This window comes from Ovis aries, chromosome 7 (genome assembly GCF_016772045.2).
Source record: "Ovis aries strain OAR_USU_Benz2616 breed Rambouillet chromosome 7, ARS-UI_Ramb_v3.0, whole genome shotgun sequence".
Classification (NCBI taxonomy): domain Eukaryota; kingdom Metazoa; phylum Chordata; class Mammalia; order Artiodactyla; family Bovidae; genus Ovis; species Ovis aries.
This window is the reverse complement of record NC_056060.1, coordinates 47,994,125-48,017,829: the sequence shown is the minus strand read 5'-3', so window position 1 is coordinate 48,017,829 and position 23,705 is coordinate 47,994,125. Positions and strand designations below refer to the sequence as shown.

General features: G+C 41.3%; 1 protein-coding gene across 5 annotated transcripts in view; it reads right to left on the bottom strand.

Annotated features, from left to right (window-relative positions):
* The window catches only part of ANXA2 (annexin A2), a 44,891-nt gene that overhangs the window by 11,921 nt on the left and 9,265 nt on the right, over positions 1 to 23,705 (bottom strand). For all 5 annotated transcript variants that reach the window (XM_015096680.4, XM_042251918.2, XM_042251920.1 and 2 more), the window contains 3 exon segments: positions 21,366 to 21,424; positions 18,071 to 18,170; positions 2,696 to 2,790 (listed from right to left, as the gene is read on the bottom strand). In XM_015096680.4, the coding sequence (XP_014952166.1) occupies positions 2,696 to 2,790; positions 18,071 to 18,170; positions 21,366 to 21,413 (243 nt within the window). In that variant the 5' untranslated portion in view covers positions 21,414 to 21,424.

Below are 23,705 nucleotides of genomic sequence, written 5' to 3'. Positions count from 1 at the left end.
CCACCACGTGGCTAGAAGTAGGTCATGAAGTTTTCCTATGCAAAACACTTCACCTATTGAGAGAAACTCTGTTTTCCATGCCAAGTTGGAATGGTGTTGACAGAGGTAGTGAGGATAAAGTCCCCCCATTCACTCCTTAACTTCCCCATTGTGTACTGTTTCTTGAAGGTTCCACTGTCACCATAAAAAATCCACTGACTGATTTCAAGTCAGGGGCCTGAGTCAGCAACACATATGCAGACATATCCCAATTCAATGTGGCTTTTACAGATGCTTCCTCAGGGATTATACTTCCTACAAACCATGAGCACTGAGTGATGGCTGAACTCTCTTGTTACAATAATGTTTCTTCTTTCTTTCCACTTTTTCCCTCTTCTTCTGTCCCTTCTTTCTTCCTCCCCTGCTCTCCAGCAGCACCCATGGCATCTATGATGTTTAGCCTCTAGAGGTGCGTGCAGGCTTTAGGGGGTGATATACAGCCTGCTTCAGAGAATCTTCTCAAATCATTCACAAACGTTGAGAACTGAGATGGGTCTTAGAGATAGTCTGGACCAACTCTTTCATCACCTACTTTCTCCGGCTTCCCCAAGTCCTAGTAACACCTAGCACTTAGGAGGGGACTTTCAAAGCTACTCCTTCCAATTATAGCACCAATTTTCCAACTTGGAACTTTGAGGTTAGGTAATTCCAAATTTAGTCCACCCTTGACACTTCCCTCCATCCATTCTCTGTTCAGATTTTAAATAGCATCTGGGCACCTACTGACTTCGTCCACATCTATAATAAACTTCTCATGGGCGGTCAACTTCCTGCTTCTCACACTGTTAAGCACAGGGCTTTGCACTCTGCAGAAACTCCAGATATGTTTGACAAATAAAATACAACCATTCCTTATATAGAGAAACCTGGCATCTCCTTGAACATGAAAGAAACATTAAAATCAATCCTCTGTCCCAGCACCTGTCTACTTGTACTAGCTGTACCCATGCTTGCCTCTTACCCAGGCAGCCTTGGTCCCTATTGTTAAAGACTCTACAATACAGGGCTTTTCCCATTATTATGTAAACAATAAGGTTCTGCTTTGAGGATTTCCTTTAGAAAGTATCTCAAGGGACTTCCCTGATGGTCCAGCGGTTAAGACTCCATGCTCCCAATGCAGGGGGCACAGGTTCGGGGAACTAAGATCCCACATGGCGCACAGTGTGGGCAAAATAAAACAAAAATAAGTGTGCAGAAAGTTATCTTAAGTATTTTATGTATCTCACTTTAAAATATAACAACTTTCCTTAGTCTGACAGACATCAAGAATCAGTAGGACAGTGAGCTGACCCCAGCCCACAGCAAAGCCTGTGAGGTCACCAAATCCAGCATGATTCTGCAGTATCTTCCCTCCAGCAGGGTATGCAAGAGCTTGGTTTTCCATCTATCTCATCTGAAATTGAGATCCAGGCTTCTATGATTCAATGTACACTTGTGTGTCCATACCCAGCTATGTTAGAAGACCACGCCCTGTAAGTGACAGCTGAAGGAGCAACTGCAGGCATTTTGTCCAAAGAGGTAGGTCTTCAGCTCCAACAGAACTCAGTTCTACCAGCTCATAGATCCTTTGGGGAAAGTAGAGAATAAACACTCCCTTCCATGCCTCACTACAGTAGGTTAGTAAAAGTCTAGCTGGAAGAAGAGCTTTATTGCATATGAGAGGAAAGAAACCACATGCTTTCCTATTTATGTCCTTTCCAACTGTTTGAGAGGTTGGGCTTGGGCTTGACCTACAACTCCCTGGACCCTGGGGGTCATGCCACTCCAAGTGTAGAAACATCTTTTCTAGAATCCTTCCAGCTTACCTCCACTGTGCTTACCATCTTTTCTAGAACCCTTTCAGCTCACCTCCACTGTGACTATGAGTGAAAACTATAAAACGGAAGCTGCGGGAAGCCACGCTTATGGCACCATCCAAGAATAAATCAAACGCCTTTAATAGCAAGAAGTTAAAAATAAAGCAGCTTGTCCTTAAAAATAAAATTTCCTAACACCGTGATAAAATAAAGGTTGAACAAGTGCTGGGCTGATCCTTAACCACTAGTGGACAAGCAAGTGAAAAAAACCAGAGAAGACCCTTTCAGCAACAGCAGCATGGCATGTTGAAGATGATGGCCTGGAGACCAAATAAACTACACTAAGTAAACCCTGGTGGTTCCAGAGGTCTTGAGAACGCAAGTGAATTTTTTTTTTTTTTTTTCACTTTAATGAGAAGTGCATGTCAGGATCAATACTCAACAGAGGTTAGTGTCCTAAGATTAAATTAAAAATGTTTTATCAAGAGCCAGCAGAACTCATGAAGATGAAATGAGTGGTTACATTGAAATGAGAGAAGCACATGCCCAGCACAAAGTAGGCATTCAGTAAACGATAACCTGGTGCTGTTGTTCCCCAGCCTTTCGATTTCTATTTCCAGAACTGCTGCCTCTACATGCTCTGGCTTAGAAGAGGTTGTGGTCTTTATGAATGACCTCCAAGCACCCCAGGGGCCACACATGTGTGAGCTGTGACTCTTACAAGGATGGAAGGGGGAAACCTTGGATCCCCTAGGGTTCCAGAAGGCGCTTGCTGGTAAGAGAATTCATGAAACGAAAAACTAATGGCTGAGGACCTGAAATTCAACAAGCAGTGCCCTATAGTCCTGAGCCTGCTGTACCTTCTTGGTCCTTCTCTGGTAGGCAAAGGCAATATCCTGTCTCTGTTCATTGCTGCGGTTGGTCAGGATGTTGACGATAGTGACCTCATCCACACCTATGAAGATACAAGTTGTGAAGAGTTACTCAACCATATACTCTAGTCCTTTGGGTTTACAAAGGTTTAAGCATGTTTTTTTCAACCTGATATATATATATATATATATATATATATATATATATATACTGTTCTCTAAACTGAAATACAAAGACATTAAGATTTGTTCTCTTTCTTTTTGTCAGCACCCTCAGCCTAACATGTACATCCTTTTTTTTTTTCCTTACAGCCTGAAACCTCAAGGCCAATTGAACCTCTAAAATATCCATATTAAAAAAAAAACTGTTTTATTCATAAATTGCTTTCTGGAATCAACAGTAGGAGGTGCATTTGTGAGCTTCGGCAGTCAAATGAACAACAAAGATTTAGAGGGATTTTAAATGAAGGTCCCAAATTGCCATTTAACTGGGGATTTAACAGACAGTAACTGTGACCCGAATTAATAGAGACAATTATTTATATTTATTGCAGGATTACAGCTATATAAGCAGCTAGGTATAATTTCTATAATTATAGAAACTGTCATGACAAATGAGTCAGATTTAATATGGCAGTTGTATTTTAATAGCATAATTGATTAATACAATCCTACTTACCGAAGACTAAATTGTTTTGTAAGGAAAATAAAAGTTCCACTGCTTTTAATCTTCAATAGGCAATTTTAATAATCAATTTTATAACTTTATTAAAAAGAGTAAGTGTTTTAATCTAAATTAAATCTAAATTGGGAGCTTTGAAGTGCCACCAAAATATTTTAGTACCTATTTTAATTGGAACATGTGTATTTACAAAGATAAGCAATGCCTTCTGGTATCTGAAAGTTTCCAATTTTACATCAGAAGTACTCCTCACATGCCATTTAACTGAAGAAAGCACAATTTTAAAAATTCAGAAAGTGAAAGGTCTCTTTCCTGACTGATAATGAACTTTGTTTAATAAAAGGAAGAGCCTTTGCCATAATAGGATAGGTAATTTCTGAGTGCGAGAGAGCAGAGTGGTTAAGCCTACAGGGTCATACATGAATTGCAAAAAGCCTGGCCTAAAGGAAATCAGGAGTTGCCAAAGTCATAACTGTCATGCTCTGAGGCAGAGGTCAAGAGCAGACTGACAGAGAAAACTAAACTCTCAAGTGCGGCAGAAAGATGAAAAGCAGAAAGTTAGAATTTCTGGGTATAAAAATAAATAAGATTTATTTTTGTATTTATATACTCATCTCTAAGTGACTTTATACCAATGTTAGGGCTTCCCAGGTGGCTCAGCAATAAGAATCTGCCTGCCAATACAGGAGACATGGGTCCTATTCCCGTGTCAGGAAGATGCCCTGGAGAAGGAAATGGCAACCCACTCTGGTATTCCTGCCTGGGAAATCCCAAGGACAGAGGAGCCTGGGGGGCTATAGTCCATGGGGTGGCAAAAGCTGGGATGCAACTTAGCAACTAGACAACATACCAATGTTAGTCAGTTACCTTAACTGCATTTATGCCTTTAGCCAGTGGCAATGTAGATACCCAACTGCTGAATATGACATTATTTCAAAGATGCTTATTTCAGCACTGCATATAATAAATAAACAGTGAAATATCTAATAACTGATTAAATAAATGTTTTTGTTCATATAATGGGGTACTATATAGACATTTTAAATGATGGTATTAACTGACATGAAAAAGTGTTCACAATATACTGTTAAGAAAAAAAAATGGGTTGCAAAACAGTATGCCTAATCTAACCTGATTTTTGTAAAATGAACGCTCATGTGTAAGAAAATATAAAATCCTCTTTATACCAAAAATAATTTTTTTAAAATTTCTATTACAGTATAGCTGATTTACAGTGTTATGTTAGTTTATACCAAAATTTTAATAGTGATCATCTGAGTGGTAGGATTATAGATAATTCCAAGTTTTCGTCCTTTCAATTATCTAGAGTTTCCAAATTCACCATGATGAGCATCAAAAGGGTATTTTGAAAAAATATATACACTGGGAATGGCATATAACCACTGATTTAGAGTCAACTAGTGATTTCATCTCAAGAGACTCCTAGTGTGGTTCTAAATACTTTGGTTAGAATAAAACATGATATGCATGATAGTCAGGAACTGTATCTGTATCATTCTCTTTGGTTTCTCAAACATCCTAACGCAAATCACCTTATGTAACCTTCACAACAACAAAGTGGCAGGGTGGCTATTTCTCTTCCTAGTTTATAGCTGGGAAGCTGAAGCTGAAGCTGCTGTTACCCATGGAGACATCTGCCCTCCTGCGGTCCCAGTCTCTACACCAGCATGAAAAGGGATCTGAACCATGACCTCCAGATCTGCTTGCACAAAACACTAACACATAAAATTGAACTTGAACGTACATTTAGTCTCAATTAGGTCCAAGCCTAATAGATTTCTTCACAGACTCATTAAGGCTTTGGGGACTACTTTAGGGTATGTCTGGGCACATGGGTAGGCATGGCTACCCACACAAGTGTGTTCACAGGTGCTCTCTCGCTCTCTCTCTCAATAGTCTATACCTCTAACTTTATATTAGAAAAAATGCTTGTTTATAAATGTCTTCTTATTTGACACTTAACTTTCTTACCCAAATCTGAAAATGCTGGAAAGTAACAAAATACAATTATATCCTCTAACCTCTAATATTTTCTGAAACCAATTGGGGTTGCTGACCTGAATGTAGGCCAAGAATACTGACCCATAAAAAAGTATTCTTCCCTAGAAATAAATACACGGTTGTGTTTGTGTCAGAATAGGTCCTGAGCCCACCTAAATGACAGTCACGTGAAGCTCTTATTAAAAACACAGCACCCTGGGCCCCATCCTGAGATCTGATTAAAGATGCTTGGGGACATGGGACCTGGGAAGCACCATTTCAACCAGCTCCCTGGTATTCTTTTAGACTCACCACTAGAGGTGGAAAAGCATGGGTAGGAACTGGAAAGGCTGCTGGCAATGTGTCTGTGTATATTAAATTGCTTCTACCAACTGCTTCATACCATTTCTGTCCTTTATTGCCCATCTTTGCATGAGATATTCCCTTGGGATCTCTTAATTTTCTTGAAGAGATCTCTAATCTTTCCTGTTCTATTGTTTTCCTCTATTTCTTTGCATTGACCGATGAGGAAGGCTTTCTTATCTCTCCTTGCTGTTCTTTGGAACTCTGCATTCAAATGCGTATACCTATCCTTTTCTCCTTTGCTTTTCACTTCTCTTCTCTTCACAGCTATTTGTAAGGCTTCCTCAGACAGTCGTTTTGCTTTTTTGCATTTCTTTTTCTTGGTGATGGTCTCAATCCCTGTCTCTTGTACAATGTCACTAACCTCCATCCAGAGTTCATCAGGCACTGTGTCTTTCAAATCCAGTCCCTTAAACCTATTTCTCACTTCCACTGTATAATCATAAGTGATTCGATTTAGGTCATATCTCAATGTCTAATGGTTTTCCCCACTTTCTTCAATTTAAGTCTGAATTTGGCAATACGGAGTTCATGATCTGAGCCACAGTCAGCTCTCAGTCTTGTTTTTGCTGACTGTATAGAGCTTCTCCATCTTTGGCTGCAAAGAATATAATCAATCTGATTTTGGTGTTGACCATCTGGTAATGTCCATGTGTAGAGTCTTCTCTTGTGTTGCTGGAAGAGGGTGTTTGCTATGACCAGTGCATTCTCTTAGCAAAACTCTTATTAGTCTTTGCCCTGCTTCATTCTGTACTCCAAGGCCAAACTTGCCTATTACTCCAGGTGTTTCTTGACTTCCTACTTTTGCATTCCAGTCCCCTATAATGAAAAGGACATCTTTTGGGGGTATTAGTTCTAGAAGGTCTTGTTCAATTTCAGCTTCTTCAGCATTAGTGGTTGGGGCATAGACTTGGATTACCGTGATATTGAATGGTTTGCCTTGGAGACGAACAGAGATCATTCTGTCGCTTTTGAGATTGTATCCAAGTACTGCATTTTAGACTCTTTTGTTGACTACGAGGGCTATTCCACTTTCTCTAAGGGATTCTTGCCCACAGTAGTAGATATAATTAAATTTGAGTTAAATTTGCCCATTCCAGTCTATTTTGGTTCGCTGATTCCTAAAATGTCGATGTTCACTCTTGCCATCTACTGTTTGACCACTTCCAATTTGCCTTGAATTATGGACCTAACATTCCAGGTTCCTATACAATATTGCTCTATACAGCATTAGACCTTGTTTCCATTACCAATCACACCCACAAATGGGTGTTGTTTTTGCATATCAATAACCTCAGATATACAGATGACACCACCCTATGACAGAAAGTGAAGAGGAACTATAGAGCCTCTTGATGAAAGTGAAAGAGGAGAGTGGAAAAGTTGGCTTAAGGCTCAACACTCAGAAAACTAAGATCATGGCATCTCGTCCCATCACTTCATAGCAAACAGATGGGGAAACAGTGCAAATAGTGACAGACTTTAATTCTTTGGGCTCCAAAATCACTGCAGATGGTGACTGCAGCCATGAAATTAAAAGACACTTACTCCTTGGAAGAAAAGTTATGACCAACCTAGACAACATACTAGAAAGCAGAGACATTACTTTGCCAACAAAGATCCATCTAGTCAAGGCTATGGTTTTTCCAGTAGTCACGTATGGATGTGAGAGTTGGACTATAAAAAAAGCTGAGTGCCGCAGAATTGATGCTTTTGAACTGTGGTGTTGGAGAAGACTCTTGAGAGTCCCCTGGATTGCAAGGAGATCCAACTAGTCCATCCTAAAGGAAATCAGTCCTGAATATTCATTGGAAGGACTGATGTTGAAGCTGAAATTCCAATACTTTGGCCACCTGATGAGAAGAACTGACTCATTGGAAAAGACCCTGATACTGGGAAAGATTGAAGGCGGGAGAAGGGGATGACAGAGGATGAGATGGTTGGATGGCATCACCAACTCAATGGACATGAGTTTGAGTAAACTCTGGGAGTTGGTGATGGACAGGGAGGCCTGGTGTGCTGCAGTCCATGGGGTTGCAAAGAGTCTGACACGACTGAGCAACTGAACTGAACTGAACTGACTGAACTGACCAACTGCTTCTGTGAGGTGCAGGGTCAGCTACAATCTTAGGGAAAGAAATGCTTACCTTTGTTCAAAACCCAGGTAAGAAATAACACCTGAAGAAAGTTCACTCCACAAACTTCAGTGCAGTCCCATGCTCTTGAGCAATGAAACTTCTCTTAGCAATCAAACAATGAAACTTTCTGTTCACAGCAGCTTAGTTTAGCCAACAGTCAGAATCCAATCCAATTATTGGAACTCCCCATAAAGAGCCTGGGTGGTTAACCTGAATCTCACCTGGGAGGCAGCAACGGCTATAGTCTGAAGGCATCTCAGTGTATTTTACCTAAATTACTCATCACGCAACCAGCCTGCTGTGATGCAGTATCCAGCATGCTGGGACCCCTGACCAGTGAAGGATCTGATACATTACATAAATGCTAATACCAGCAACTACAGAGACAACTAAAAACTGTCTACTAGTAGAAGCCCCTCCTCCTCTTGAGATCTTCACCTACATCAGCTGTTTCTCCCCTACCTCTGTCTTCAAGTTTCAAATCGAACTAGAAAGAGGAAAAAAAATCACTGGGCCTAGGATCAATGGTTGAGTCAAAGCCACTTAAGGCATATCCTATGTTGGAACAGCAGAATGCACACATCTGCCAGTGGGATTTAACCATCTTATCTTCAGAACACCGCTGCTTCCTCTCAACCTGCTATCATAATTGGTGAGACGGTAATTCCTGCGGAAAATGGTGCAGTCCGGGATGAAGCTGCAAGGGTCATCCGGTGACTCATCACTTCTGCCCAGGATGCAGCTGAAGGATGATGGCCGAACACTCAGCTACCTATGTCAGCACAATCACCGTCAAAAAATACACAGCGAGTACCAGCTCTCTCCAGGAAACCTCTACAATGAACAAAGTTAATCCCGGCGTGGGTGCCTCTGCCACTCTGGATCTGTACTCTCTGCTCTTTTGTGCCCATGGGGAAGTGTTTGCCAAGAGAAGAAGCCCAGCTTGAAAATAAACTGTGTGAGTGAAGCAAAAGCATAAAGAAAACAACAAACTTGAATAACGCCTCCTTCCTCTTCCCATTCTTCCTGTGTTGGATATGGACGGTCACAAAGTAACGTGAGCAAAGCCTCACCCTGGGAAACAGTGACACAGATGGGCGATCCCACAGAATGTGGGTGCAAACATAGTAAATTCTGGGATTCAGACAGATTTTTTTTAATGTTTTTTTCAATTTCGTTTTTATTTTATATTGGAATATAGGTGATTTACAATGTTGTGTTAGTTTCGGTGTATAGCAAAGTGATTCAGTTATACATGTACGTATATCTACTCTTTTTCAGATTCTTTCCCCATATAGGTTGTTACAGAACACTGAATTTGAGTTCCCTGTGCTATACAGTAGGCCCTTCTTGGTTATCTATTTTATGTCTAGTAGTGTGCATATGTTTATCCTAGCCTCCTAATTTATCACTCCCTCCAACCTTTCTTCTTTGCTAACTATAAGTTTATTTTTGAAATCTGTTAAGTCTGTTTTACAAATAAATTCATTTGTATCATACTTTTAGATTCCACATATAAGTGATGTCATATGATATTTGTCCTTCTCTGACTTACTTTACTTGGTATGATAATCTCTAGGTCCATCAACGATGCCACAAATGGCATTATTTAATTCTTTATTATGGCTGAATAATATCTTATCATATATGTGTACCACATCTATTTTATCCAGTCCTCTGCCAATGGACATCAAATGTCTTTTCAGCACCAATAGAAGTTAAAATTTCCAAGACTGGTGAGGATCTAGGACACACATTTATTTGGCCCCTGAGAGAAAACAGCACAAAAGTTTTTAAGCATTTACTCCTTGAATGAAAATGGCTGGCCAATCTTCTCAGCTAACTATAAAAACAGTCCGCTCTGAGCTAGGGCATCTGGAAAATCAGTCTCTGATCTAAGTGCCAGTCACCTGAAGCCACAGTTCTGACAAGTGATACCACAGGAAGGCACCGTTGACAGCAGGGTTCTCACAGAAAACTCCGGGGCCGCAGGTCTCTTAAACCACCCATCATAGTTTTAAAACAAAGAACTCTTGCAGTCTAAAATAATGGCTGAATCCAAACCCACAAAATGGGCCTCCTGGAGTCTCCTCCTCTCTGTGGCTGGAAACCCCAGGCCTGCTCCACATGTGGCATTCCACGGAAAATGTGTATCCTTATTGACCATGGCAAGGAACCAAGAGGCCATTCTGAACAGGATGCTGACTCACATCTGGCAAGACACACTGGTTGCACAGAGAAAATAGATTTCATTCTGCTTGATAAAGGACTCAGGAGGCCCTCAGGGCAGGGCTGACTGGTTAGGAAATAAAGGAAAACTGCCCAGATCTGCTCCTTATCTAGATCAGAGGAAAAGCCAGGACTTGGCTTAGATTACTGGGCATATCAGTATCAAACCTCGGAAACCACCTTTGCAATAAGGTCACGGGGAGAGGAAGGCCATGGACCCATGGGTTTTATTAAAACAGTATCAACTATTCACTGAATACCCACAATGTGCCAGACATTTTACGAGGTACTTTGTACAAACAAGTCCCTATCGCAATTGTCACCACGTCTGTGTGTGAGGGGTGTTATGGTCACCTCCACTGTACACGGTGGGGAAACCAATGCTCACAAGGCAAGCGCTCACCCAAGGTCACACAAGTAAGTCACTTGCAGAGCTGGGATTCAAGTCAGGATTAAAGACCTGCACTGGGCTATTCTGCTTCCAGTTAGAGAAAACTAACCAAACTAAAACATGAGGCAAGAGGAAGGGAACATGTCCTCTGAGTGCGGCCAACTGCCCTCCAAGACTGTTTCTCCAGGGCTCGCTCTCAATCGACTGGCTACTCACCACTGATTATAGCACAGGCTCTATGGGTTAGATATTCACTTGTAGATTTTGGTCCAGTAGAAAGGATAGTTTCGAAGATTATGGCTTCAGTGCTCTCAAATTCATGAATGGTCTTGTATCCAGCCCAGTAAACTTCTTCTAACATTCTTTTCTCAGTGCTTATAAACAACCAGCCTCTCAAATTTCCTTTGAACCAGCCCTACCTCAATGAATTAATGTTTGACATGTGTTTATCCTATATCACAAGAGTATCCTGTATACTCTTGAGTCACATTTGTACCTTTCTGAAATTATACTTTGGTGCTTTTTTACACGACACTCCTCCATCTTGTTCCTAAAAGGCATGTGAGACAGTAATGTGTCAATTTGTCTACAGAACTGGACTTACTATTCAGAACATACAAATGTACAACCATCAAATAATCTTTAGATAACATTTGCCACCCAGTAACAATGCACAGCCACTGATGAGATAACCCCACTGAGGTTTTTTAAGAGAAAGAGCTAGAAGACCCCCTTCTGAAAATAGCCATTCATAACTCGGCAGGAACCTAAAGTGCCAACAAGAGTGATTTTAGGGACAGGGAAGCACATGCATGTACACACACACACACACACACGCACACACACACACACGCACACCACTGCCCGAAGTATCCTTCCTACCACCTGACACGGTGCTACCTGGCCTGATTCAGAGAAAGCACAGTTTAGCTAACTACCTCTAAGAAGAAGGTTCGGCTGAGAAATTAAATTTCTTCTATTCCCATTCTGCTCTGGTCTCACCTCAGCTGAGTCCCTTAGAAAGGATTTAAGCGTCATCTCTTTGGTAATCCCACTGGATTCTTTACGAATCTAGAACCCTGTCGGCCTTCTGTGCATAATCACATTTCTGTGATACTACGGGACCAGCAGAAAAACACAAGGGCCACTGCTCAAGATCCAAATCAAATGAAACTGCAAATGAAGGATCGTGCATAAAGTGCAGGCAGCAATTCGTGCCCTGTCGCTCGATCAGCCTCCTGAGTCACAAAGTAAAACATCTGAACAGATGCAAGAGAAACTGCCACACTCACCCTGAACTCAGCTGACAGAGAAGTTACTATTTATTGCCCCAGCACTGCAGACACCAGATAGGAATGTGGTGACTTCCATGGTCCCTGGGTGTCACTGGTATTTGATTTCCTCAGTGGACAAGAGGTAATGGTTTTCTACAAAAGAAAGAACTTGAGGGGCAGGCAACAACAGCCAATGCCTACGGTGAGAAAGGCACCAGGGACTCCTTTACCCAGGTTTCACAGGCTCCTTAGCTTGAGTGTGGCATCTACATACCTGAGTAGACAATGATCCTCTTGAAAATCAGAAAATCTGTGCCCGCACTAAAGGTGACTATGACTCAGCACTGGTCACTCTGTTCCCAGCAGTGCTGTGAGATGAGAACTCAGAGTAAACTTGAACACAAAGAGAAAGTCCTCAACGGGAAGGTTGTGTTCCCTTCTGCTCAACTTCCAGGATGGTGAGAAGGCCCTGGGCTACATGAGTCACAAAGGCCTTTCCCACAAGCGGGCTCACACTCAAACTTGGGGGCTCTTGGTTTGGGCTCCCAACTCCAAAGCTCCTCCCAGAGGAGAGAAGCTACTTTTCCCAGCCAATCTGCCTCCCAGCATCTTCAAGAAAATACATTCTGAATTGCTGTCTCAACTGAATGAATATACCTACAGGTATACAGGTGAAACGCAAAACACACACCCTGGCTGCTTCCCACTGCCATGGGATGTTAGTCTTCTAGCCATGCTTGAAAACTTAAGCAGTTCCATTTTAAAAGTATAAGAGAAAAAAAAGTGCAAAAACTTGCAGCATTTATGCTTCTATACTTGTGCTAATAAGAAGTGGGGGAAAAACACCCGCTATTGCAACCCTTCCGGAGAACACAAATACAGCTAAAATCAAAACTGGCAATAATAATAGGGCAACTCATTACCCTCCCCTTCCAGAGAAAGAGAGACCAAAGCTGTACCAATTTATTGGCACTTACTCTTAACTCTCGGGTTGTGCTGCTTCTAATTACAATCTATTTTATGGAGTCTAGATTCATCCTTTTCTAATTTAGCTGACTTTCCTTTCTAGTTATTTGGACCCATATGGTAAACCACTCACAGCTGTGTTGTACACTCCACAGTATATATTTAACCCAAGGCCAATCTAGACCAAGAGACTCCTACAGATTTAAGTCTCAGCAACCTCTTGTTAATTAAGCAATATTACTACTTTTGCATGGCTTTATTCAGCTTCTAACTAGACATTAATTGAGGTAAGTAATTGCAGAGTCTACCTCAAGCCAGAACATACACAAAACAATCATGCATTTGGTTGAGGTGAGATACACGGCATACTGAAACCCCTTAAAACCAGAAACAAAGCAGACTTCCAAGGCATGAGCTAAATTCACTTTGAAAAAGGGATCAAGCCTCACGAGGGGACTGTTATTCCTTTGTGGATATGGTCCGGATTCCGGATCTGTCTTTTGCTGCCTTATCTTGCCAGCCACATGTCCACACTCACCTTTAAGCTCTGGTATCTGTGTACATTTTCACTACTATTCAGGTTAACTATGTACCTTCTCACATGATCCCAGTGGCCTGGGTGTTAGAAAAGGTTAATGAAATGAAGCCCTCACCCTCAATGAACTCACATTCTGGTAGGAGGAGACAAATCCGTAGATAAATAACTTTAACACAATGTGACAAGAGCTATAAATGAGATGAAAAGCATTATGAGACACAGTCAAGGAATAATTGATTCTGCCTTCCTGCTAAGAGAAAGCTTGGAGAAGAGGCTGTGCATTGACTCCAGTCAAGAGATGAGTGAGGGGACTTCACTGTTGGTCTAGTAGTTAAGACTCCATGCTTCAAATCAGGGGGTGGTGGGGAGGAAGGTTCAATTCCTTGTTGGGAAACTAAGATCCCACATGCCATGTGGCATGGCCAGAAAAAGTTTGCCAAAAGAGAGAGAGAGGGATAAGTGGGAACTGCCCAGATGTTAGAAGTGGGATAACACTCCCACTAGAGGAGGGCTGCACACTCCTGAGAGATCAAAGGCTCTGTGTGGGGCATGAAATAGCCTGGAGATGAGGCTAAGCAGAGACTCTGTCACGGATGACGCAGGAGGCTCTTTAGAAATAAAGACAGATGCCCTCGCAGCCCAGATGAGAGATTTTAAGGGCAAAGGGGAAGGGAGGGATGAGAGCTACTTTGAGGCCTTCTGACCAGTCTATGCAGCACCAACCTACAGATCTCAGCCAGGTCTGCCCCTCCTCACCCTCCCCACTGCAGGCTTGCCCCAGGTCACAATTCTCATGTTTAACAGAAGTGAGAAACCCTCAGCCACAGGTGACTTGCTCACAGCCCTTCTTCCTTAGAGCACTCAGATGATAGCACAGTCAATATACGTTAGGCAGCACAAGTAATGCCCAGCATGCTCTACATTCGGCACACGCACAAACACGTATGCACGCACACCTGGGCTACACCATCTGAGAGGGAGGCCACCGAGAGTCACCTTGTCCTGGTCCTTTGGCTTTTGTTTGTATCAGCATTTGAGGTTTACCCTTTGTTTCCTTTGATATCAAGGAAGCACCAATTAATTTGCATTGTGTTCTGGAAAAGGGTTTGAGCTGGAAGCTGGGTAAGGCCTGGCACAAGCTTCTTAATTACACTTAAAGTGAAAGGCACTCTAAAAGGGAAGGTAAGATCTTAATTAGCTCGTTTTTTTAAAAAGAAAGTAGTGTTAATACCTAAAAAGATCAGGAAGAAGGAGAAAAAAAAACAAAAAGGAATGTGATTTTCTCAACTATAGCTGATCCTTGAACAACTCAGGGATTTAGGGTGTTGACCCTCCCCATAGTGGAAAATCCACATATAACTTATAGTCAACCCTCCACATAATTGATTTCATACCTATGCATCTAACCAACCTCTGATTGTGTAGTACTTACTATTGAAAACTATCCATGTAAGTGTAGTTCAAACCCATGTTGTTCAGGAGTCAATTGTAATAACTTCATTTGTTTTTAATTTGGTTTATTGCTTCCCGTTACAAAGGTAATATATGTTATCATAGAGAATTTGGAAAATACAGAATATATTGAGTTATATATATATATATACACACACACAGAGAATAATGCCTTATTTTTCCTTTCTGACATAAAAAAATTGTTGTGGTATGATCACACTGTATATACTATTCTGGGGAGAGAGAGCTTAACCATGAGCCTTCTGAGATCTTAGTTCCCTGACCAGGGGTTGAACTCAAGCCCCCGAAGCAGAAGCATGGAATCCTAACCATTGGACCACCAGGGAATTCCCTGTATATACTATTTTATGTCCACTTTTTATGCAATTGACAAATCTAAGGTAAAATTTATGTCAAAGTGAGTGTTCCAAAATTGATTGCAAGGATGGTTGCACAAGTCTGTGAATATTCTAGCAAAAAAAACCAAACATTGAATTGTACATTTTCTATAGGTAAATTGTATGGGATGTGAATTTTATCTCAATAGCAATGTAAAACAACTGTTTATAAACTTTACTTTTCATATTGCGGTGACATTCAACAGATATTCAGTGTAATATGAAGAGAGTTATCATAATTTACTAAGTCACTCTCCAGCTAGAAGAGAGGCCTGGGTTTTGTCACCATCATGACCAATACTGACAATAACAACTTTGCCAGAACACTGAGCTCTGTATGGTATCACAGTCTATCCTCTCGAAGAATTCAAAGTTCTAAATACACCAACAATCTAGAAACTATTTTAAAGGGTCAACAGATTTAAGAAAATTCAGTTACTCTTTAAAATCACTAGGCACCAAAAATAAGTAAATAAAAAGCAGTCCTAAGTGGGACTCACTGGGTGTTAAGTCTGGGAAAGAAGACGACAAGGGACGAAAAGCTGGACCTACAAATATGACATATATCTGATATCTCTAGAATCACAGACAGAAAATGTTCTCATGCCTGACCACAACTTATGGCAAAGTAAGAAGTCTGGTCCTGCCAAGTGGGTGGCATAACATTAGGGTGCGTGAGAACACAGCCCTGGGGCTGGACTGAGTCACATTCAAATCCCAGTCTGAACCACAGTCAAGAGACCTGGAGCATGTTAGTCCTAAATCGTGTCCTCCATATATTGGGGATGACAGCACCTAGTATGAGAGGATTAATCTGAAGTTCACCTAGGAATAATGTTCCTGAAGTGCCTGGTGCCATGCCAGCTCATAATGAGCAGCACTCAATCAGGAGCTCCTGCAACCCTGATAATGGTGATGTCAGCTGCATTTGACCAAACCAGAATGTAGGAATCCAAATCTTAGCTCTCCAGACTTTTCTGCTTAGAAACTTGAGTATTTTTCTACTAACTCAGAAAGGGCCTGAAGGTATTTTTATTACCCTGGGAGTTTCAGCTGTTACCAGAGTTCACTTGCGCAATCTTTACATTCCAGTGCGCTAAAAGCTTTCTCATGCAGGGATAAAAGCAGCCTTTGTCTCAAGCTTGTAAAAGGCACCATCTTTGTCAGATGAGTGAGCTGTTAAACTTCTATTTTATCTCTACGATGGCTTGTTGGGAAACCCTAGGAATATAGGCACATCCAAATAGCGAGACAGGGTGAGTTTATAGGAGCGCGGACTGCGTGTGTGTGTTAAGGTAACATACTCTGAGTTGTCTACATGGCAGGCACCACGCTACGTGCTTCATACTTCACAACAACCCCGTGAGGTGGAAACTTTTATTAGCTCCCCCTTTGTAGTAAGGAAGTTCAGGCTTAAGGAAGCTAAATGTTTTCCCAGAGTCTGCAGTTAGTAAATTAGCAGTAGAGCTAAGATTTGAAGCCACACACACACATGTTCTCATCCACCAGGTTCCACCATGTAGAACTGACTGCAGGGAGATAAGACCTGCAGATTTTAGTTTCACTTCCTGATTAGTGACTTCCTGACTCCCCAGGCTGGCCTTTGACAAGCATGGTCATTTAAAAGCACCAAAAGAGATGGCTTTTTGAAGGTTAGTTAGTTGTCCAGGCCAGACATGCCCACGGTGTCCTCATGGAAACTAAGGCTGCTTTGAGGCTGATGATGCAAGCCTATGCTGCATCAGAACCAGGGGACCTAAAGGATCTTTCTGTATTCCTTCTTATCCTCGGAAACACAGTATCCAGTTTCTCCAAGGGTTTTAGGAAAGATGACTATGCAATTTATCCTGCAAAATACGACAGTTCTGAGGGTGCAAGGGGGCACAATCAGTAAATATGCAGGCATAACGGGGACATACGGTCATCCCAGTTTTAGGCCCCCCAGGTTACCCTGACTGAGGTCCCCAGTCTGCAGTGACCTGTATGTGAACTGTTGGGGTGTGTCAACAGGCAAAAGCACTCCATTATCCTAATGTCCTGTGGCTCGTCAACAGGGGATGAACCAGCAGTCAGAATAGCTGCTGGATCACATCTGTGTCTCACACGCTTTGCATGTAAAGAAGTGCTTTGTCCAAAGGTGGGGAAGAGTGTGGTGAATCACAATCATCGCAATGTTTCCAGAGATCCAGGGATGGAGCAACCCCAGAGGTACATGCTTCATCAACAGAAGCCTCAAAGTCTGGTCACAGGCTTTTGTAGACACAGAAAACAGCATGATGACCTGAACAGGTCCTTGCTCAACTCTACCCGCAAAATGCTTTATCTGCTTTATTTCAGAATGGAAGCTTTTATGCCTCCTGGTCCTCTCTTACTCATCCTGGAACTCTAGGAAATACAGTCATCCCGAAAGCTCTTTAAATCTGAGCTCCAGGCCCAAGGAGTGACATAACTTGTGGAGTTTAAAAAAAAAAAAAAAAAACTGGATTTTTTGCTCATTAGATCAATCTAAGAGCAAAGCAGCAAAATGTACCCAGAAATTTTCCAACAAAAGTGATGAAATTCAAGGGGACTTAGGACCAAAAAGAGGCCCTTAGGGATCACCATGACCAATTTCTTCCTTACAGAAGGGATATTGAGGCCTCTGAGCCCAAAGCACACACCCAGGGCATCAGGCCTCCTGGCCCTGAAATATAAGCTTATTTCCATGTCACTATGCCATTTGGTTAATTTCTCACACTTTAAATCTTCTTCTCTCCAAGGGGAGGAGGGAGGGAGGAAGCTGGAAGGAAGAAGGGAAGGATGGATGGGGTAGGTTTGGATCACTTCATTAAGGCTCGATGACAATTTCAAATGACCAGTGTATGAAGATGAAAGACAGAGACTAATAACATTTTGGTGAGAGTCTGACAAGAGGATAAACATATGGCTTACCTTTGGTCTTGATGGCTGTTTCAATGTTCAGAGCATCCCGCTCAGCATCAAAGTTAGTGTACGCTTTGACTGACCCGTATGCACTTGGAGGTGTGGAGTGCTGAGGTTAAAAGACAAACACACTGAAGTCATACACATTTAAAATCCTTTTGTTGAAATGTCAGTTACTAAAATTTTTTCTCCTATTGTTTTGTTTTTTAGCAATTCAAATCATTCTTAGACCAGGGAACTTGTAAGTATTAACAGGCCATCACACATAAGATATAAAACTTCCTTGTTTCCAATGAGAATTCTTCAAAGGCTTGACTAAGAATTTGATAAATCATCTATTTTTACTTTTCATCTTAATTTTTGTGCAAGCTCAAAGTGGACAACGCAAAACTTGAAACCACCTGTTTCTCTGGGGAAGGCTTTGAAGAGCACAAAACCGGGCTGGCAGCAATTTGAAACAAGCTGGAAAGGAGGAAACGCCTGAATGACAAGTGTGTTTCGCCAAGTTTTTGCTACAGGCACATGAATTTCCACTGGGCCTGTATCAATGTTCCTTAAAAAGCAAACGCAGAGTGCCTGCCTGCTTGTCTCTATCAGGTAAGGAGGCGTGCGGGAGGTGTCTTCCTCCTACCCCTACTTTGGCCACAGCCGTGGCACCAAGGTGGTCAGGCCACATGGCCCACATCCCCTACATACTGGCCGACTTCCGTCTCTTTTCTCTCCTCTCTCTACCCTCCCTTCTGCTGTCTTTTTTTTTTTAACTTTTTACTTTATAGTGGGTGTATAGCCAAGTAACAACGTTATGATAGTTGCAGGTGCACAGCAAAGCGACTCAGCCATACATGACACACAGCCACTCTCCTCCAAATTCCCCTCCTATCCAGGCTCACTGAGTATAGACACATAACACTGAGCAGAGCTCCCAACATACACATATTTCTCCAGACAAGACATACAGATGGCCAAGAGGCACATGAAAAGACGTTCCACATTGCTAATTATTAGAGAGATACAAATCAAAACGCCAGTGAGATGTCACTTCACACCAGTCAGAATGGCCAACATCATAAAACCCCTCTGCTGTCTTTCACACAATCCCTTCCACCAACTACTCTTCCTAGAATTGTGTTTTTCTGTCTTTTAAACCATGCACTCACTCTTGCTTTCCAGTGTTTTTCAAAGCCCTGGAAAACTGTTCTTGATACTGTTCTTGATCTGAGGGACCCACCCTAGACTGAGGTAATAGCACAGTTTTACATCAGTTCTCCTTTCCAAAGTGTTAACTTTTCTCCTTTGAAATGCTCTTACAGCTTTATTCCCCCTTGCTATCCAGTCCAAAAGCAAAGGACAGGCTAAACAGCACTGACAATATCCACCACCTTCAGCATCAAGGCTCTCCCAACCTACCTCCCCCTAGAACAGACTTTCCATCATACATGACTTTGTCATGGCTCGGCTTCTGGAAAGAGTAAGAGACTGAGTCCCCTGACTCACCTTTCCCCCACACATCATGTTACAAGGCATCCCAGCACTTATTATTAATAGCAGTGAGGCTGCACAGGTAAGCAACTAAGATGCCATCCTTTCAAATGTCTCCCAGGACAAACCCACAAATCTAAGCTCCTGTGGACAGAATATTTCAAACTAACTTGTGATCATCTTAGCTAAACAGTAAATCCAGTTAATATATATAACTGAAACCCAGTGGATAATCAAGGTGTTTTTCATTATAATTTCACTAAACTTTCCAGTAATTAACTCAATGGAAATAGCACACACAATCAAGAAAAGGTAAGGACAGAGTATTATTCTGAAATACTGACTAGATATGTTAGAGTGGCTACAAAATAAGTAAAGAAATCTATGGGAACACATGTTCTTATTTATTAACAATTCCAACCACTGTTTACAAAGGCAAGCAGTCTAGTCATTGAGCCAACGACATGTGGCTTCATATAGCAGGTGCTATATCATCTCATTTCAAAAACAACAGTGAGTAGGGAAAAGTTTTGCATACTTTATATCTCTGGAAATAAAATTAAAATGGGCAATTGAAGCAATCACCTGTAAAATTCATTTATCCGAAAATCAAATTAAGAAGGCAAAAGTAATGTTTCTCTTCCCTCAATGTACTGGAGAATACATGACATTTTCTGTTGCAGTTCCATCTCTGCACACCAAGAAACACATCATACCTGAGGAACTTCAAAGGCCACATGAAAAGCCCTCTTATGAAACCTGATACTAAAAACGAATTCATGATCTACTCCATTACGAAAAAAATTATTTCGCTCTTAGACTTGTCTGGACCTCAACGTGCCACTTGTATGGTTGCCAGCAACAGTATGCACAAGGTCCAAGAGGAAAGAGGAAAGCGAGGTAGGCTATATACGCCATACAATTTGTGCTTGCACCAGTGACATCATCAAAACATTTTATTGGTAAGCACCAGGGACGGAGGATTCTGTTCCTCATGACCCAGGCTGCTGTCGACCCACTTGAGTGCTTTGTATTTTAATTTCAGTGACAGCATATTTTGAAATATCTGTAAGATATGCCTATAGACCAGTGTCACTGCTGAGTTTCTGTAAACGCCAGTTCTGCCAAGATGACCTGGAAGATGTATGGTATTACTAGGTAATTTACACATTCACAACTTTATATTCTAATTTATTCTAAAAGCATTTGCAATGACTTATAATTCTGCATATCGCTTTCAAAATTTTTGACTGTAAAACAAACAAACAAAGAAAACCAAATGCATCAGAATGTCTAGGTTCCTGTGAAAGACAAATACAATTTTGAGCTCCCTGGTAGCCAAAGCAAAAAAAGGCATCATGATAAATTAGAACATAGAATACTTTCATTATTTAGTTTAAAAAAATTCTAGTGGTTTTAGAGAAAAGCTTTTCCAAAACATGCAGGATCATTTTCAACATGGCTGCAGTTTGATGCAGCCATTAATAAAAATCTGAGGGCGTGATGCTAAAAGTTCCGTGTCATCATAACAAGTATTATCATTGGCATGTTAAGTATATAGGAAGATAAAGTTCCAGGCACATCAATGTCACTAGTGTATGCCCAATTTTGATCTGACACCAAAACAGTTTCTGGAGCCATAACATTTCTTTCAAATTGAACTACCAGGAACAGCTAAAGTAATGGGGAAGACAGGAACCAAGAGGGGAACAAGTATCTTAATACTGTCCTCATTTACTTTAGATAGACAAGGAAAAGAAGGGGCACAGTTACCCAGAGATGCCCAACTCTCAAAAATTACACAAAATGAAAATGATATACTTACATCACCCTCCAAACTGAGCTTGCACAGAATTTCATGAACGGTAGACATTTTGAAAGAAGCTGGAAAAAAAATACAACAAAAAGTCCTTATTATGAAGAGAGTCCCTTCCCCTGAAGCACAGTAATTCATTATACTAATCTCTACTTCTTGGACCATTTCACCTGGTGATATTAGAGTAATATTTGCAAATAGATGCAATTCTCATCTTGTGACTCAGAAAGTTAAAGCTGAGAGATGGTTTGCATTGTTTGGGATGGACTACAGAACTAGCTAGTTTTGTTCCTGCTCTGCTCAAAGAGAACTTGGAATGATTGACTTGTAAATACAAAAATCAAAAAGCTTTCCAACAGCAGTGTAACTTGTCTAAACAGGATAAGACTGAATCTTTTGGTTCTCCTAAAAAACAGTAATCTTGTCAAACTAGCCATTACTTCAGTATTTTTCACCAGTAATATATTGAAAAGGGTCTGAAAACTATGGAGGTGAACTGAAATCAACAGCATTTTCATGGTGGCTCATTCCTAAATAGAGCCCTTTATTACTATCCCTAATTATTCTCTTAGCTCACCAATGATGAGGAGGTATTAGAAGATATTAAACTGTTGATGAGAAAGACAATGGGCATATCTTTTGATGTTAACTCATCCTATGAAAGAGTAATAATCCTTGTATTTAAGATTCAAAATGGCTGAAATGATGTCATCTTCCAGTTAATACACTTAACCGGGCAGTGATACCACAGCCTAATGAATTGGCTTTCCAGCTTTGCAATCACAGTTCTCGGAATTGATGCACCAACCCCTGCCAAAAAAAGTGCTCAACTGGCAGGAAATTTACCTCAGCTGAGACAAGACAGGTCATTCAGCAGCAGCCTCCCCAAAACAAAGAAAACAGAGCAGAGCTGTGTCCTCAAACAGTGGAAATGACCTCTGAACTACAGCAACTCCTGTTTTGCTCTTTCATTATTATTATTATTTTTTATGTTTTTATATATTTGCACCAGGTCCTAGTCATGGTGTGTGGGATCCCCGATCCCGAGGAATGCAGGATCTTCAGCTGCAGCATGTGAGATCTAGTTCACTGAACAGGGAGAGAACCTGGGCTCCCTGCATCGCGAGTACGGAGTCTTGGCCACTGGACCACCCAGGAAGTCCCTGCTCTTTGTGCTTAATGTTCTTTGATCAAGGAAATAGTGCCCATGCAATTCAGCTTTCTGTTTTCTTCCAATAGTTTGCTTAGCTTACATGTTTTCATACAACTGGCTTGGAGGGACTATTTTGACACAGACATTTTCTCGTTTATTAGAAGGCTCTGGACTAGGCAGATTCCAGGCTCTGTGGGGAGTGAGTTATAAAAATGTTAGAGAAGAGTATTTGCCTTTATTTGTGGTTATGGAAATATTTCTGTAAGACTTTCACAATAAACTCTGTTCTACACCAACTCTTCTCTCTCGACTGATGCTTATAGAAACGTTTTAAGCATGGCAAAAAAGAAAGTCACAGCTATTCCAACTCCTCCATTCCCACAACTCTCAGACACCATCACACACACTCCCAATCCCTGCAATATACCCCACCACTGGGATATAATCCTAATTTGTAAAGTTGTCCTCCATAAATAAACTGTGGTACATCCAGATAATGTAGTATTATTCAGCACTAAAAAGAAATGATCTATCAAGTCGTGAACAGACACAGAGGTAACAAATGCATATTACTAAGTGAAAAAATCTGTGTGAAAAGGCTACATATTGTATGATTCCAATTATATTACATTCACGAAAAGGCACAACCATGGAGGCAGTAAGAGGCTCAGCGGTTGCCAGGGATTAGAGGGTAAGGAGGGAGGGAAGAACTGACGAAGCATAGAAGATTTTTAGGGCCGTGATACAGTGGATACATATTATTATACATCTGTGAAAACCCACAGAATTTATAACACCAAGAGTGAAGCCTAATATAAACTATGGGATTTGAGTGATAATGATGTGTCAATGTAGGTCCAGCAATTAAAACAAATGCACTGCTCTGGTGGGGGATCTTGAGAGTTAGGAGGCTGTGTGTGTAGAGGGGGTGCTGGAAATACATACAAACTCTACTTTGCACTCAATTTTTCTGTGAACCTAAAACAGCCCTCAAAAGTCTACTTTCTTTAAGAGTAGCCAGACTGTCCAAGGGCTTCCCATGTAGCTCAGTTTGGTAAAGAATCTGCCTGCAATGCGGAAGACCTGAGTCCAATCCCTGGGTTGGGAAGATCCCCTGGAGTAGGAAAATGAATACCCACTCCAGTATTTTTGCCTGGAGAATCCATATAAACAGAGGAGCCTGGTGTGCTGCAGTC